General features: G+C 48.2%; 6 protein-coding genes across 6 annotated transcripts; 4 read left to right on the forward strand and 2 right to left on the reverse strand.

Moving 5' to 3' along the window:
• Positions 1–361: 361 nt before the first annotated feature.
• MCYG_04674 (transcription factor) lies at positions 362–3024 on the forward strand (the record flags this gene model as incomplete). The annotated part of the gene is made up of 4 exons (XM_002846891.1): positions 362–587; positions 650–2559; positions 2718–2738; positions 2962–3024. The coding sequence occupies 4 exons, from the start codon at positions 362–364 to the stop codon at positions 3022–3024; spliced, it is 2220 nt and encodes a 739-aa protein (XP_002846937.1).
• A 1029-nt stretch (positions 3025–4053) lies between these two features.
• On the forward strand, positions 4054–4973 carry MCYG_04675 (riboflavin kinase; the record flags this gene model as incomplete). Its single annotated transcript, XM_002846892.1, has 3 exons — positions 4054–4170; positions 4378–4602; positions 4662–4973. 3 exons carry the CDS (start codon positions 4054–4056, stop codon positions 4971–4973), a joined length of 654 nt encoding a protein of 217 aa, XP_002846938.1.
• Positions 4974–5275: 302 nt separating this feature from the next.
• MCYG_04676 (conserved hypothetical protein) lies at positions 5276–8792 on the reverse strand (the record flags this gene model as incomplete). The annotated part of the gene is made up of 3 exons (XM_002846893.1): positions 5276–6285; positions 6339–8563; positions 8629–8792. 3 exons carry the CDS (start codon positions 8790–8792, stop codon positions 5276–5278), a joined length of 3399 nt encoding a protein of 1132 aa, XP_002846939.1.
• A 1250-nt stretch (positions 8793–10042) lies between these two features.
• On the forward strand, positions 10043–11459 carry MCYG_04677 (dienelactone hydrolase; the record flags this gene model as incomplete). Its single annotated transcript, XM_002846894.1, has 3 exons — positions 10043–10412; positions 10540–10971; positions 11044–11459. 3 exons carry the CDS (start codon positions 10043–10045, stop codon positions 11457–11459), a joined length of 1218 nt encoding a protein of 405 aa, XP_002846940.1.
• A 219-nt stretch (positions 11460–11678) lies between these two features.
• MCYG_04678 (IdgA domain-containing protein) lies at positions 11679–14479 on the reverse strand (the record flags this gene model as incomplete). Its single annotated transcript, XM_002846895.1, has 6 exons — positions 11679–13044; positions 13128–13428; positions 13487–13717; positions 13862–13961; positions 14016–14224; positions 14284–14479. The coding sequence occupies 6 exons, from the start codon at positions 14477–14479 to the stop codon at positions 11679–11681; spliced, it is 2403 nt and encodes an 800-aa protein (XP_002846941.1).
• A 333-nt stretch (positions 14480–14812) lies between these two features.
• Positions 14813–16445, forward strand: MCYG_04679 (oligosaccharyltransferase alpha subunit ostA-Aspergillus niger; the record flags this gene model as incomplete). Its single annotated transcript, XM_002846896.1, has 3 exons — positions 14813–15156; positions 15226–16249; positions 16320–16445. The coding sequence occupies 3 exons, from the start codon at positions 14813–14815 to the stop codon at positions 16443–16445; spliced, it is 1494 nt and encodes a 497-aa protein (XP_002846942.1).
• Between the last annotated feature and the right edge of the window lie 214 nt (positions 16446–16659).

A 16659-nucleotide genomic window follows, 5' to 3' on the forward strand; every position in this document is an offset into this window, starting at 1 on the left:
ATCGTCCCGAAAAAGCAAAACGTCGAGCACACAGACTCTGGCTGCTGGACCGCAAAGCCTACCTCCCTCCCTGAGGGCCCTTGACGGCGCCACCACAGCTTCTGCGTCCCCTCACACACCGTTTGTTCTGAAAATACACCCCGGCCACTCACACGCAATTCCACGCTGACGTACAGACACGTTTTCTTGGGCCCAGAGCTGGCGGCGTTTCATCCACGTTCGTCTCTCATTTTGGTTCCTGCTCCATCGGGGGAGAAGGCACCGCGCCGTACCATCCCCAATTAAGATATCCACGTTATATAAATAGCTATAGCGGTGGACTCTTATTATGACGACTAGCTCCGGGGAGTGCTCAGACACCATGTCCCCGCACCAAACCACCGGCCAGGAATCGGACAACATGGCCGTGAATGGCGAGAATGCACAAGCTTCCTCCCAATATATACAGCTAAACAGCGAGGAGACAACTGATACGGTAGCAGCCGAGAAGAAAGCTGCTGCCGCAAAGGCAAAAGACCCTTCAAGGCCGAAGAGGAAAAAGGCAAAGAGAGCTTGTTACGCCTGTCAGAGGGGTCATCTTACTTGCGGTATATAATGCCCTTTCGTTCGTAGATAGATGAATTAACTAACGTGCTCCTTCCGCCCCTAGGTGACGAGAGACCGTGCCAGCGTTGTATAAAGCGTGGATTCCAAGATGCTTGCCACGATGGCGTGCGAAAGAAAGCCAAATACCTCCACGATGCCCCGAACGAGGCATTGATGGCTGGAGTGGGTGCGAGTCTTTATAACCAGAGGAACACGACGCAAAACAGCATCAATGGAGCAAACGCACCTTCTAGTGCTTCTCAACAGATAACTTCTCCCAATTTTTATAATGCACAACAGTCACCTGATTATAATGGCTATTCACAAACAAAGGCCGAACTGCAGGACAGTACAATAGGACCCGAGAACTTTGCCTCACAGTCTCCCGTTTCGCCAACATATCAAATGGGTCAACCCATGCCGAACCAAGGCCTCTCTCCCTCTCTCCCGCAATCTGCAAGCGAAACTCCATCAACGGCTAATGGTGCTCCGAGTCAATTCAACTCGGCCTTCTTTGACCCAAGTGACCCTGCCCTGTTCAACTTTGACCTTGCCAGCATGAACTTTGGGAACCACTATGGTGCTTTGGAATTTGGAATGCTTGGGCATATGGCGACAGGGGTAGGTGACACACCACCTAGCGATAACGGAGCCCAACGTGGATCAATTGGCCAAAACAGCTCCGGGACATTCGGGCTCGCTGGATCCAACTTTGCTGAGAGCCCTAGCAACCAGGGGCCCTATTTGTTCGGTGACTCTGGTATGAACGACTGGACGCAATCTGCACCCGTCAATAGGAGGAATATGTACGGTTCAAATGCAAACATGGTGGCGGGAAATATGTCAGACAAACCGCATGCGTTTGCCATTGAAAGTGCCCCGGCCAATTTCGCTAGCCCTGCTTCCAACGAAAGCCCGATGATGACAACCAGCTCCGCGACATTTGAAGACGCCGCTAATGCCACGGCATTTAATTCGAGACAAAATACATCCTTGCCACAGCAGCAGCAGCAGCAGAGACAACAGCCGGTCGTATCAACTCCCCAACTTAAGCAACAAAATTTAAACATTGGCAGCAGGCGCAGGCATAAAAATGCATCATCTATTTATGACAGTGTCAAGGATCCATACTCGTACACAAGTGGCTTTCACTCCTTAACGGCATTCATACAGCGCCGTTTCTCTCCGCAAAAGACGCTACGAATTGCCAAAGCATTGGCGTCGATTCGACCATCATTCATTGCGACAACCAAGACCCTCAATAGGGATGATTTGATATTCATGGAGAAATGCTTCCAGCGTACGCTCTGGGAATATGAAGATTTCATCAACGCGTGTGGCACACCGACCATAGTCTGCCGACGAACAGGTGAAATCGCTGCCGTGGGCAAAGAATTCAGCATCCTTACTGGCTGGAGGAAGGAAGTCCTCCTAGGCAAGGAACCAAATCACAATGTCAACACTGGTGGTTCATCAGGTTTACTGACTGGCTCAACATCACGAGGAAGCTATACACCGCGGCCATACAGTTCTGATCAATTTAACTCCAGCACGACGGCTACACCACGAACGCAACCGGTCTTTCTGGCTGAACTTCTAGACGACGACAGTGTCATCGAATTTTACGAAGACTTCGCCAAACTTGCCTTTGGCGACTCCCGCGGCAGCGTAATGACTACATGTAAGTTGCTCAAATACAAGACAAAAGCAGACAGCGGCGTTATCGCCAGTGGTAATGGCGAAGTTGGTGCCGCACAGAACAATGAAGTGGGCAGCGGCGAAGCAAACGAGCTCAACAGCAGTAGTAATGGCACCACGTCGACCGGGAGAGGACAGCGTCGTTGGGGCAAAGGTGAAATTGCCGGTGAAGCCGGCATGAACCAGCTCGGGTTCCGTGACGGGAAGGTTGAGTGCAGCTACTGTTGGACGGTAAAACGGGATGTCTTTGACATCCCCATGCTTATAGTCATGAATGTAAGTGTGCATCTCTCTCTACACTTGACGATCCTAGCCTGACGGATTCCAGTTTTTGCCCTGCATATGAACTTCGACCGTTCTTCTCTATATATCCCTGTGTTTTCTTTGTTTTTGCTCTCACTTTCATTCAGCTGCACTTACAATAGCGACTATAGGGGGAAATGGAGTGTATGGAGGTGAGTATGCATACAGCCGGGGAAATGGCGTCAAACTCTTTTGGGCTTTATTACAGGAAACTAACCGTCCCTCTTTTACTATTCTTTCTCTGTTTATTAATTTTTCTTTTTCTATTCCGTCCTTCTCTCTCGAAGGGAAAACGCTGGACTCGCTCCGTGTTTTCTTCCCGTTCCATCTCCAGGATGCAAGGGGCGACAAGATTCACAAGGGGAGGGGGGAAAGGTGAACATAATAACGTCTGGGCAACCAAACTACCAAGCTTTTAGGGCCCTTGTTAAGGATTAAAAGAACAACTCATATACATAGAAATCAAGCATTATCACTTACATCTTCTTCCCTGCCTGTTTGCCCGTATTTATCCCATCCCCTGCGGCTGCATAAGGGAGATAACAACACCGATAAAGCCCGAAGTCGCCGACTAGTTATTTAGATATTGACAACAACCAGAAGATCTGCCCTGTTGAAACAGTAGTATTAGTATAAAAAACATCTCTTTGTCTCCATTCTCAATCCTGACACGAGGAAGATAAAAAGACTTGAAACTGAAGGTATGAAGATGCCAAACCTCGATCCAACTTTTGGCGCTGATTTTGACTGAAGCAAGCAGAGAACAACCAGACCAAACCCGACCAGTTATTCACTGTATCGATAATACCAGCAGCATGTGCAGACCGGCTACCTGTGAGGTTTGCGGTTCGTCTTCTCATCTTCTCATCTCCTTTCTGAGTGTCTAAGCTACCGACGGATACGCGGGGGAGGGGCAGCGGCTAACATCAGTCTTATATCTACATCTCTACAGCCCAAAAGACCTGGAAAGGATGCGGTCTTCATGTCCCCGGCGTCCTGGACAGCGTACCAAAGGAAGAATGGTGTACCTGCGTGCCGAAGAAGACGGTCAACGACAAGGAGTATCCCCCAATGGTCGGCAAGGGGCATAAGGAGGGCGAAGAGCCACCGAAGCAGACAGAATGACTATCCGGCCTCAGGGGAACAATAAACTACTTGAAGAGCATCTTTTAGACACCTGTCACTGCTGGCTTTTGCTATTTAAGCATATACAAGATCAAGTAATAGACCGATATATCTTTTTCTTCTTCTTCTCCTTGCCGTATCTATGAAATCCATCGAAAGTGCTGGAATCACATGACGAGTTTTTGAACGACGATGTTGAAGTCATCGAGAACGATGAAGATAAAAACAATAGACAAAGATATAAAGAAGAGAGAAGAAAAGCGATCTAGACACCTTAGAGTCCTTTACAGGCCAGCGGATAGACACTCAGATAAGGCCTTCTACATAACTACGCCCTACAAGATGCGACCAGAAGGCCCAAGAGATGACTTTGCCGGTCCTGATACTGGCCCAGAGGCACCGTTTCCCATCCGCATGTCCGGGCCAGTGATCAAGGGCTTTGGAAGAGGCAGCAAAGAGGTAAGGCAGTTCCATATATATCTTCATCTTCTTCTCCGGACATATCTTGTTTGCCTGTATCCCGCCGTCTCTCTGTTTATACCCCTCCACAGCTCAGTTTATCTAGACGCTCAAGAAAGAGACAGATAACCGCATAAAACCATCCAATTCCAAACGCTCAGCTATATATATATATATATTCGATTACCATGCTCACCAGACTCACAGCTTGGTATCCCAACCGCAAACATCCCCGCCGAGTCACTATCGGAGCATCCTGACCTCCAGCTCGGCGTATACTACGGCGTTGCAGCCCTTGATCCAGCGCAGTTCAAGCACACACGCACAGAAGGTGATGCCGCTAACCAGCCTGCAAATACGGGTACGGCCATCTTTCCCTGTGTGCTGAGCATCGGCTATAATCCGTTCTATAAAAACACCGTCCGCTCAGTGGTACGTATATATTGTTAGCTGCCATCTATTCCAACATACTGACCATCACCACACACCAGGAAATTCACATTCTACCTCATCTGTCAATGCAGTCATCTCCCCCCCCTGCGTCATCTGCAGAGGCTTCTGAACGCCCGCAGTTCCACCATTTCCCCGACTTCTATGGAACGCCACTTAACTTGCTGATCCTCGGCTATATTCGACCGGAATATGACTACGTAAGCCGTGAAGCGTTGATTGACGATATTCGCATCGACTGTGATGTGGCGAGGCGAAGCTTGAAACGAAAGGCATATGCTGTCTTTTTGAATGACGAGGAAACCAGTGACCAAAAGGCTGATGAGGCAAGGGCGTGGCTGAGGAGGTTTTAGGTCTGTAAATAAGACTAGTTAGTGATATTATCGGTAACTCTCAGTATATAGTCTGGGATAGACCTCTGGCGTCTCAAAAAAGTAGTGTGAAATTTTTCATATTTTTATTCGGGTTGTTTCTATAGCCAGCGCAAATATAGTAATCGTACTTGCAGAGAATGACCAACTAGGAACAAAGAGCACCTCCGAGAATGAAAAGAATATCTTAGGTCTAGCCATAGGAACAGGAATGTAAAAGGGGTATGCAAATAGGAAAGCGCTTAAATGCCAGACAAAACACAAAAAACAGCTGGTGATCGTAATCATAGCTGGATAAGGTCAACTTCCGAAAAGTCAGGAGGGCTTCGACTGAATATGGCCCGACACTTGCCATCCAACGCCTGGTACTCGTTACTAATCCAAATGTGCTTCGTCAGTCTCTGCGTGCGGAAGATCTCGTCGTCGCTAACACCCATATCATCTCGTGGTATCCAGATGACTGGACGTCTAATCCGTAGTGCCTCATGCTGAAACGCCCTTTGTACAAGCTGATCACGCTCCTCAGGAGTTAGGTCTTCAAGCTCGTCGTGGATGCCTGAGAATAGGGACTGGCCGATAGCATGGGTAGGGGCAGCCTGTGACTCGGTATCAAGAGCGAGCTTCTTGCGTATAGTCCGGAGAGTTGGCATGGCGGCATCAGAACGGCCACCAAAAAATGGTGACCGGCTATTCGACGACCGGTCAGCCCAGGATTTCCGTTTCAGCTTCTTCGTCGAGCCTACGACGCGATTGAGCCGGGAACCAAGGAAGAGAGGAGAAGACGGTTGTTGCCGCTGCTCCTTGTCCATCTCACTTAACTCAATTGCTTCATCCTTTTCGCCGTCCTTTCGGTGACCCTCCGTGTCTGACTCTTCGTCTTCCTCTTCGATCCCTAATCTACGCCGTTGGGCGCGAGCAAACTCTTCATCACGCCGAGTAGCCTCATCTTCAAGGGTAATGGGCAGGTAGAGCGACAAAGGGTTGAAAGCCTCATTCAAGAAATATTGGAAAAGTGCGGTGAGAATCAAAACGACTATCATGCAGATAGCTTGGCCTTCGCACGCAACTTCTTTCTTTTCGTCCCTGACGAGGAAGAACATTCCGATAAGACAGACCTCCATCACGTAAAGACCCGTAAAGAGTTGGTTTATTGCCCGAGGGAACAATAAACCACCTGTGTCAAAACGGAATTTCGTAACGTAAAGGGTATTATACCGATATACGACCCAGAAGAGACTAAACGTGAGGACATTGAAGACCATAATAAGGGGCGAAATGATACAGTATATCAGCCCTAGATCAATGTTAGCAAAAGAGCGTCAAAACCTATAGAGCCACAAAACTTACCAATCGATGCCAGCGTGGTGTAAACAGGGAAGAAAGTTCCCCACTGCATCTGGTTGAGATTCGTTGCTCTCGCCCATTTCTTTCTTGCAGTATTATCCAGGATAGGTGCGAGAATAAACCAACTTATCAAAGCAAAGATCTGAACCAAAGCACCGGCACTTACAGACATGGCCTGCAGGATCATGTAGGAGAAGAAATAATTGCTGGCCTTGGGTATATTCTGGGCCAAAAGATCGGGTACACTTAGCACATTCTTCAGCGAGTCAATTATAGTTGAAAAGCTCGAAGAAATAGAGACAACGAGGAAGATCTGGACAAATAGGAAGGCAAAGTAGTAGTTTTGCACGGTTAATTCGATAGCCATACCAGTATGGACACCTTGGTTCCTAGACAAGAATCGAAGAACAAGTGGCAGAAGAGCCATGAGGATTGAGAGAAACAGGGGAGGAAGGATTCCCTGGATTGCCGATAGCAGCCACTGAGGAAGCTTACCGAGCCATCGTAGCCAAACAAAATGAACCTCTAGGTATGATAGCTGCGACAATAAACCGGTAAAAGCGACAGGAAAGGCCCAGCCGATCACCATGGCCCCCACAATAATCATCACACCAAACGTTCTGATGTATCGTTCCCACCATTTAATGGACATGTTGTCCCAGATAACGTCATCAGGAGAGATTTCTACCATGCGAGGGGTCATCTGCTTTGGGATATGATGGCTGACACTCTGGCAGGCCATGTGGGCAGCAACCTGGTGGTTAAACTGTACAAAGGCTGAATTCATAAGGGGAAATTTCTCTGGGTGTTGCTGGTCGATCTCGATTTCAAGATTCAGTCGAGCAAGCTCCTTTCGGCAGTGGTAGATAGTGTCGACCTTCTTACCCAGAAGCGGGAGAGAGGGCATCCAGTCCCAGCCAAATATGGGCAGACGCATAGTATCTCGGTCCTTTTCTCGAATATACTTCTTCCAGGCGGGTTCGCCATAGTTGCCCTCCTCATACTCTTCGTTATATGCCACGGGATACTCTTTGTCGACGTCATATTCATCCTTTTTCTTGTCTTTGCCGTCTTTTTTGGAGTTCTCGGGCTCACTAGATCCCAATTCGGGACTCGCCATGGTTAATGGACGACCATCATCGTGACGCTCAAAAACGGTTCCGTCCATACCCATAGGGTTATTCGCATGAGAAGACCCGGAAGGCCGTGGCTCTGCGTTATCGATGTCATGTTCTGTGTTCTGCTGGGGATCTGATGTCGTTCCTCCACTGTGATTATGACGGTGAACGCTTCCAAACTTCTTCAAGCCGCCGACGACGGTATGTCCAACTTTAGGAATGATGGCACCAACTTTTTGTACTTTGTCACGTTTCTGGCGCAATAGGTCCTGTACAGTGTGCGCGGTTTGCTGTGGGTCTCCAGAACTGATACCGGCGCCTTCAACCAGCTGAGTGGTTCTTCGGTCGTGTTCAGCTTGGATTCTCTGTTTGCTCTCTTTTGTCTGCTTCCCTTCTTTCTTGGCCTGAGCCCTGAGCTGTTTCAGGTGAGCTCGTTTGCACTTCTTTATCAGCTCTGTTTGTGCAGACTCAAGGGTGAACGCCAACTGATTCCGTAGCTTAATTTTGGCGTTTAACTGGTCAAGATCTCGGTTAAGCCAGATATTACGAACACCACCGGGGAAGACGTCAAATAAGGAATCAAGCGCCTCAACCGACAGCCACCTAGTGGGGATGGAGGTGACCAGTACCGTCGTCGCAGAAGCTCGCAGACGGTGCTGTGGAGAGGTCAAGTAAGACTGCCGTAGCCGTATGTAGCCCCTGAACTCGTCGAAAAAGATGGCACAGACGTACACGACCACGATGACGGCGAGTATCAGGTGTGCCCAATAACGATGATTGTCCTCCGGCCTGACATTTCCCCAAGCCAATTGATCCAGTCCGGTGACATTATAGCGAACCATGAAGCCATTATCATAGGGGTCTATCAGGCTTCTATCTCTACCGCCGACTTTGTTCACGGGGATCAGGATGGGAAGGATGATAATCGAGAGAGGGATAAAGATCTTAAGTAGCATCCGTAGATAACGTAGGAAGAAGTAGGCGTCCAGTCCACATTTCTTGATGAATTCCGAGTTCGACGTCCGAAAGACAGGAATAATCCATCGAAACAGGCCAGCTGGCGATGGTGCTGTTCGCTCTCGTTCAGGGACCAGATACGTGCGAGGTTGACTATGAAAGGGTTAGCCATCAGCACCACAGCTCAAACAGCCAAATTGCCATATCTTCTGACTTACTATATTCTGGTCAGCTTGCTCTTAAGGATCAGGAAGATGACGAATTCGACAGCGAAGATGATGATGGCCGTCGCCAGCGAGGCGAGAAAAGTCGATATGGAGATGCCAGAGGAACGCTGGCCTGTCCCGCTCTGCGAGTCGATAGCATCTCCCACGCCCGCCATCCTTGAAGCTGTTAATTCTCACACTGATCTCTCTCTCTCTCTCTCTCTCTTGACGCTGCTGGCTCTGGGTTTGAAAGAGTAGAGATAATTGAGGTGGTTGCTTGTTGTTTGCCGCTGCTAGCTGTGCATGATTTCTAGGGATGAGGATGAAGATTGAATATAAAGATAAAACAACATGAATGAGTGAAGGGCAAGAGAATGACAAGCTCCAAGTCTCCTCAATCACTGCGACTGAGCCAACAGATCTTCTTCTCCTCCTTTGACTGAGATGAAAGGGCAAAGAATATAAAACATCGACTTTCAAGGATCAAGGAGCAAAAAAAAAAAAAAAAAAACCAAGGGAAATCACAACCCCAGACAGGCTCAAAGTCTTTCTTCCTCCGCTCCAAACAACCTGACGACTCTTATATCTCCAGGGCCCGCCATGGAGGATATGTATGAGAATATAATACGACGATGATGGCCTGTGGCAAGTGTGGTGGAACTGCAGCGTCATTCTCCATATCAAGTGGCCATTGGCCGTTGGATCAAATCAAGGATGACCCTGGAATTGAACAGAAAAAAGCAAACATATCATCAACCGTCCAAGATGACATCAAAGGCGCCTAGCGAAACCTCGGTTGCTTCAGCTTGACGGGACGAACTATTTATACAGCCGCTGTCAGTTGTTCCTGGCGCTTACTGGCACGGAAGACTAGAACAACTCGGGGGAAACATTCGGGTTAATGGAGAGACAGCTATCACTGTTACTAGTCACCGGTCTGGTTCCTGGTCACCCAAATGCCGTCTCGAAGTGGCGTTCTTAGGATGATACCGAGCTGCAGCGGTTGGCTCTTTTCCCCCAGTCTGATATCGATGTTTACGCCTCAGCAGAACGGGGCAAAACCATACTCAGAGGCTTTGAAGATTGGAAGCAAAAGCGAGATCTCATGAGCTTGACGCTTTCAAGATGAGATTTAGACGGATAATCATTTACCATCCCATAGTGAGATAAATGATGCGGCTTATAGCTAAGGAGATACATCCGTAGACATATGTTTCCGCTATCTAAACCACTGCTTATATGATTGATACCATCGAGATGTCTCCATAAATTAACAATATTTAAGTATCATCGCCTCCCTGTGATGAATGACGTTGATTGACCAACTTTACGACAACTTGATATCCTTTCATACAAAACTGCCAACAGCAACTTGACTCGACGCCGTTGACGAGGATATATGTAGAGGGCTCACCAGCAAGTCATAATGCTTCCGTTTCTTCAGCCACCTAATCCTCGTGAACAGAGCCATGTCACTGCTTCCTGTCTACCGAACATGAAGTCACTCGCTGCCAAAGCCCTCCATCCGCGGCGCCATTCGCTGCATGAGAACACCCAAGCTCAGTATAAACTAGCTAATATTCGCAGCGAGCTGCATTTTTCATGGGATAAAACAAATCCAAACATTGTCATTGCCGCAGACAGTGCTGATTTTGACCCTTTGATATTTGAGGAATTCAAGGAAGAAGGGTTTGATATTGCACTTCTTCCACATACAGACAGCCCCAAGAGATTTGACTCCCAGTTACAGGGCTTGCAGGATTCAATGGAGTTTGGAAACAAGTATGCCATAGTGGGTGGGTTATCCGGCTGCTCCCTGGATTGCAATTGAATGGTTTATTACCACTCTGTAGACTCTCGTCCTCCAGAGTTCGACAGGTACTGACAGGCTATATAACTATTGTTTTTTCAAACACTTTTCAGCATACGGTGAAGCTGCAGCTCTGGTTCTAGAGGCCTGTGTAAAACCTATGCCTAGGCTATGTGCAGTTGTGGCATACTATCCAACCCGTCTACCCAACTTTGAAGCCAGGAGCATCTCGTCTCTCAGCCTGAAGATTCACCTGGCTGGGTCACAGTCGCTGATACCTATTGGCAAAGGAAGATGCTACGCATACGCCCATTCTGAAGTTGGATTTGCCCAGCATGATTCGCCACAATATGACCCTGTTACCGCGCGGCTGGCATGGACGCGGACTGTAGCCTGTCTCAGAGAAGGGTTTGAGATGAAGGCGGATTTGGAACCTGTATGGGAGAGACATCTTCTAATGAAGTATGCTTCCAAGGACCTTGAAGGTACCTTGGATTCGTATGCTGACGGAGCACGTATAAACTACGTGCCTACCAACACAGGAGGTTAGCCCTTGAATCTCTTCGATGAAATGATTCCCTTGAAGTTATCAGTTTAACACGTACGTTGTTGCCTAGGTATCGGCCATGATGAGCTCCGTCACTTTTACGAAAAGGAATTCATTCCTCGAAATCCACCGTCATTGCAGATCAGGCTTATCTCTCGAACCAAGGGGGGTGACCATGTCGTTGATGAAATGTATCTATCCTTCCAACATACGCAGGAAGTCCCCTGGATTCTCCCAGGGATACCACCAACCAACCAGACTGTGGAAATAGCCATTGTCAGCGTGGTAAGTTTCCGAGGAGAGAAGATTTGCCATGAAAACATATACTGGGATCAGGCAAGCGTTTTGGTTCAGGTTGGGTTGTTAGATGAGGCCCATATACCACCAACATTTAACCCCGTTACGAATGGTATAAATGGCCTCCATGGAGTCAGAAATCTACCAGTGAGTGATGTCAACAGTGCGAGGAGAATTTTGCAGGAGTAATTGGGCAGTAATATGTCGTTCTGTCCCTTGCTACAATCTACATTGAACAGGCTTTTCCTAACTCTTGTTAATAACGTGTAACTACTTGCTATTTGGGAAGAAGCGTCGGGCTATATTTGAATATACGGAGTTGAAATAATTACTTGCATTTGTAGATGGTTTATCTCCTATGGTACACTTCTAGCGAACTCAGTTCTGTTACTTCTGGTAGAGCTGGCCCTACAATGACTCCAATAGCGGAGCAAGCTGAGATATTTCAGGGCTCACAGAATGCTTGCTTTTTATAGTCATAGCACTGGCCCTCTGCGCAATTGGAATGACATCTTCTATCCGTACTTCACAGTCTCGTCCACCTCTTCCGAGAGCAGCAACCACAACACCAAGCAGGGTATCACCAGCACCGTTTACACTGACAATATCAGCATCTGCAAGTGTCTCTTCCGGCGGAAAAAGACGCATATAAACGCCTCCCACTGGGCTATCATCTATCTGCCCTCGGCCAAGAATATACGGTGCATATTCTTTCATGCTGAGTCGTTCGTCACCAGGCCACAGGATTTGAGTCAATAGTACACCCTGAGGACCCAACTTCGTCAATATGCATGGGATCAACGGAAGAAGCTGTATGCTCTGCTGAGGTATTCCCTCGTTGACAAGCTCCGCATTTGTAAGTGATATTAGACGGACCCTTGAGCCATTACTAGGTAACTGAAGGGCGTCTATGATACGCCACCACTCGGGGCTGTCGAAGTGGCCGGTGTCTCGGGCCGCAGCGTGCATAGCAGCTAGCTCATACCTATTCGGTGTTGCCAGGTCAATTACATGGCTATCGGGAGCCATGTCAGTCGCCCTTATGACTGGAGGGTGGCTCGATGTGTCGTTCTGTCGATAGAACAGCCTTGAAGCCTTCGGTACAGAAACCGGTTCAAGTGCTATTTTCATTCCCTGTCGTTTGCAAAGCTGTATCCATTCAGTGGCAGCCCTTGATCCCCAATTGGCGTCAACAACAGCCCATGAAGGTGGCACTGCCTGCTCTCGGATCAGGGGTTCCCAGAAAGTGTCAAAATTTAATTTGTTTTCCGGAAGTTCGAGAATGCTCATGTCTGCCATTGCGATTATCAGATCCTTCTTTGCATCATTGACGGCAATGTACTGAGCTGTTCTGGCATCGGGCGCTGAAGGCAGTAACTGTACGCCTTCTGACTGGAAGAAAGGGTTATATGTATCTTGTATATCACTAAGCGCACTACGTCCGCTGATATCGTCTGCAACCACGCTGCAGAACATTACGGAGCTGCCCATATAGCTTGCTGCCAGGGCTACATTGTGCCCAACGCCCCCCAAGGTCTGAGTTACGATCGAAGGATTGGAAGTTTGTAACTTAGGTGAACCATTGGCTCCGCCATTTGATAATGGAGCATAATCGCATGCTAGATCAACTGCAAGAGATCCAGCTACCAGCAGATCTGGTTCGTCTTGGACTAATTCTTGCGTTGAAGGAGAGACCGCGTATTCAGACGACTCAACGTAGTCCTGGGACTCTTCGGCATGGGCTTGATTTATTGGAATATTGACAGCTAAACTGCTATATCTAACATGAAATAACATTCACAATCAGCTTGCTAATCCTCGTAGCCCCAAAAAAGACTTAAGGAGTGCTAAGCTCACCGATCCGCGTCTTTGCCGTGTTCCAACTCTAATTTCGCAAGCTCGATGGCTACTTTAGTGCCTACCTCCACATTGTATTCGACAAGAGCTCTGTTCGTCGCCACACTGCGTCCACCGCTGAGCTCTTCAATCTTAGCTAAGACATAGGGTGTGTTATCGCTTCCTTGGATGCCTTCGATGTGAGCAAGTTCAATGGCCCGAGTGATGATAGCGTCCATCTCTGGCTTGGGAAACGAGTGTTCTTCTGGCACAGGGTTGGTGAAGAGCATTCCTGACTTAAGCTGTAATTGTGACTGGGCATCTAGAGAAGGGAAGTTAGAAATGTCAAGCCCAGGATCTTATCAGATGTAGAAACGTACAGATGATAGCAGCAGCATCTTGTTCGTTTTGGATGACCCTAGGAGCCTTGATGCCACTGTCTCGAGTGAAGAATGCTGGGAAGTCGACGTCTCCCTTGCGTCCGTCTGCAAAGGCTGCAACAACCACACCTTCGGTTTCTAGATATTCTAGGGTTCGTTGGATGTCCAAGAAGCTCTTGCAGCCAGAGCTGACAACGGCCACAGGTGTACGTCCAAGTTCGGTGAGGTCAGCTATACATCGTCAGCACATTGATGTCCTCGTTGCATGTCTTGAGGGGATCTCACCTGAAATATCCATGGATGTTTCTCCTCCTCGGTGAACTCCACCTATAGCTCAGTTAGATATGCCACAGTCATATAATGGACATAACATACCTAGTCCTCCGGTAGCAAAGACCTTGATTCCCGCAAGGTGCGCTAGAATCATCGTCCCAGCAATAGTAGTTCCGCCGTTCATTAGGTTACCCCGAATTCCCTAGAATCTAACGGTCAGCACCAGGCCTATGGAAACAAAGGCAGTCATATTTACCGCTCCACAGATATAACCAAGGTCCCGACGGGATACTTTGTGCACTTTTGTCCTCTGTGAGGTCGATGCTAGCTCTGTCAACTCCGTCTCGTTCATTCCAACGCGCGCAATCCCGTCGATGACTCCAATGGTCGCAGGCACACCGCCGGTCGACCTCACAATAGATTCAAGGCGCATGGCAAGATCCACGTTATCCGGGTAAGGGAATCCTACCGTGGTATCAAGTTAGTCTCGCAGTATTATCTCTCCATGGATGATGGGCCCATACCGTGTGTATAGATGGTCGTCTCTAGCGCAACAACGGGCTTCCCGGTAGCTATCGCATCCTCCACCTCTTCAGACACCTTCAGGAACTTGTCCAAGCCTGCCAGAGCTGGGCGACTGTAGTGACGAGCTCTCCATGCTGGAGCTCTGAGAAACCTGCTGGCGAGCGCACTTCTGGCCCGTAAGACTGCTAGAGACATAGCTATATTAGAGATGCAATAAACAAACTAGATCGTCAACTAGTGGCCATAATCAGAGTCCCTCTTATGCTCATGGCCGTCCTTTTTATATTTATATTTTCTTTTGCTTCTTCTTCCCCCCAGCAAGCGAGGTTGTTCAGTTTGTCGTCGATGTTTGACCGGAGTTTGGCCGGCGCCCTCTTTAGCGCTTAAGGCGACCGTTTAGATAATCGCAGTTCGATGTAAATACAATCGACATCAACAGAACAACCACAGAACGACGGGAAGAACCTGGGACTCGCCTTGATATCAGCGGCAGGCCTTTAGGTGTCCCATTGGGCCGGATTATACGCTATGAAGCTGCTCGCCGCATTGCTGCTCTCGTGCGGCTTTCTCTCTGCGACAGCTGCGAACACCACAGCTAAAGAGCCAGCTGTACAGATCCTACCGAAGAACTTCAGGCCGCCGCAGGTCTTTCAGAATAACAATCTGGTCCGTATAATCAACCTGGAGAAAAGCTATGCGCGGGAGTCGATCAATGTTGTGATCCAAAATGTCGACAACAAGCCGCAGTCAGAGTACTATGTGGCCTTTCCGGCAGACACCATCAGCAGAGTCGGAGGCCTTGAGGGATGGCCGAAGGACTCGGTAGAGAAGAAGAAGTTCAGAGTCACTTCGACACAGGAGCTTCCTTCAAGGTGAGAATTGCTCCCTCAAGTGCTGACTGGTCGAAGAGGAAACGGTTCTGTTCTGACTTGTCTATATAGCTCGCATCAATTCTACATCGTACACCTCCATCAACCTCTCGAGCCCTCTGCAAAGCTGACCATTACTCTATCATACCACCTACAATCTGCTCTTACTCCTATTCCCGCCGCCATTGAGCAGGATGGCAAGCAATACCTCTCTTATACATTTCCCCAATTCGTCCCATCCGCCTATACCACCAACAAGCAGAAAACGACCGTCAAATTCCGTGGATCAGATATCCCGGATTACACCAAGACTTCTACGCTCAAGGCTGAGGAGGATCCCAAGCGTGAGGGTAGCACCTTTACTTACGGCCCTTATGACCTGGAAGTCAAGCCAGGTGCTAGTGCACCTATCACGGTTCGTTACGAGTACACCAGACCCGTCGTTATCTGCACACGCCTCGAACGTGATATCGAAGTATCCCACTGGGGTGGTAACCTGGCGACTGAAGACCGATTCTGGTTTAGAAACGATGCAGCCAAACTAAATAAGCAGTTCTCGCGGGTTGAATGGACAAAGAAACAGTTTCATAACGCACCAAGCGTAGCCTTAAACCTGATCAGAGTACCACTTGCTCCAGGATCCGTGGACCCTTACTTCATTGATGACATCGGAAACGTCTCAACCAGCCGATTCCTCCCATCAACCGAGACCCGTCCCGGCCTTCTGGACCTGAGGCCACGTTACCCTATCTTTGGTGACTGGAAGTACAGCTTCAAGATTGGCTGGAACAACCCGCTCTCTACTGTTCTACGTAAGCAGAAAAACGGTAGCGGGGAGTCCTACGTGCTTAAAGTGCCGTTTATTGATGGACCAAAGATGCCAGAGGGCGTGCAGTACAAGGACCTTGAAATCCGCATCATTCTCCCCGAAGGGGCGGAGAATGTAAAGTATGAAATTGTTGACGGATTAGGAATTCCTAATCACATCCGCTCCGAGATTTCCTTCTTAAAGACCTTTTTAGATACCAAGGGAAGGACAGTCCTGAACCTCTCGGCATCCAAAGTTGGAGATGAAGCAAAGGATGGTTATCTAATTGTATGTCCAGCCAAGTCATGAACCTGTCTGTGCTTGCATATGTTTAAACTGACTACTAACCATTGACCAGGTAACATATGACTACCCCTTCTTCGCTTCCTTTAGAAAACCACTGAGCATTTTCGGCGCCATAATTGCAGTCTTCACTGCCGCATGGGTCCTTGGCAATATTGATGTTAGCATTAAAAAGAGGTAGACTCGGGATGGCATTTTTTATTCTTGAAATTTATTGTACACCCTACCATCCTCTTTGCCCTTCCAATGAAAAAAAGATTGTTACGACATGCTTATTCCAAACAAACATTAGGATTGTTCCTACTTCATTGATCAGGGTGCGGAAAAGGTTGTACTTATTTTATATCAAGCGTCAAAAGAAACGCTTTCAGGGCTTTGGTAAATAAGACGTTTTT

The sequence above is a fragment of the Microsporum canis genome, genomic scaffold (genome assembly GCF_000151145.1).
Source record: "Microsporum canis CBS 113480 supercont1.4 genomic scaffold, whole genome shotgun sequence".
NCBI lineage: Eukaryota > Fungi > Ascomycota > Eurotiomycetes > Onygenales > Arthrodermataceae > Microsporum > Microsporum canis.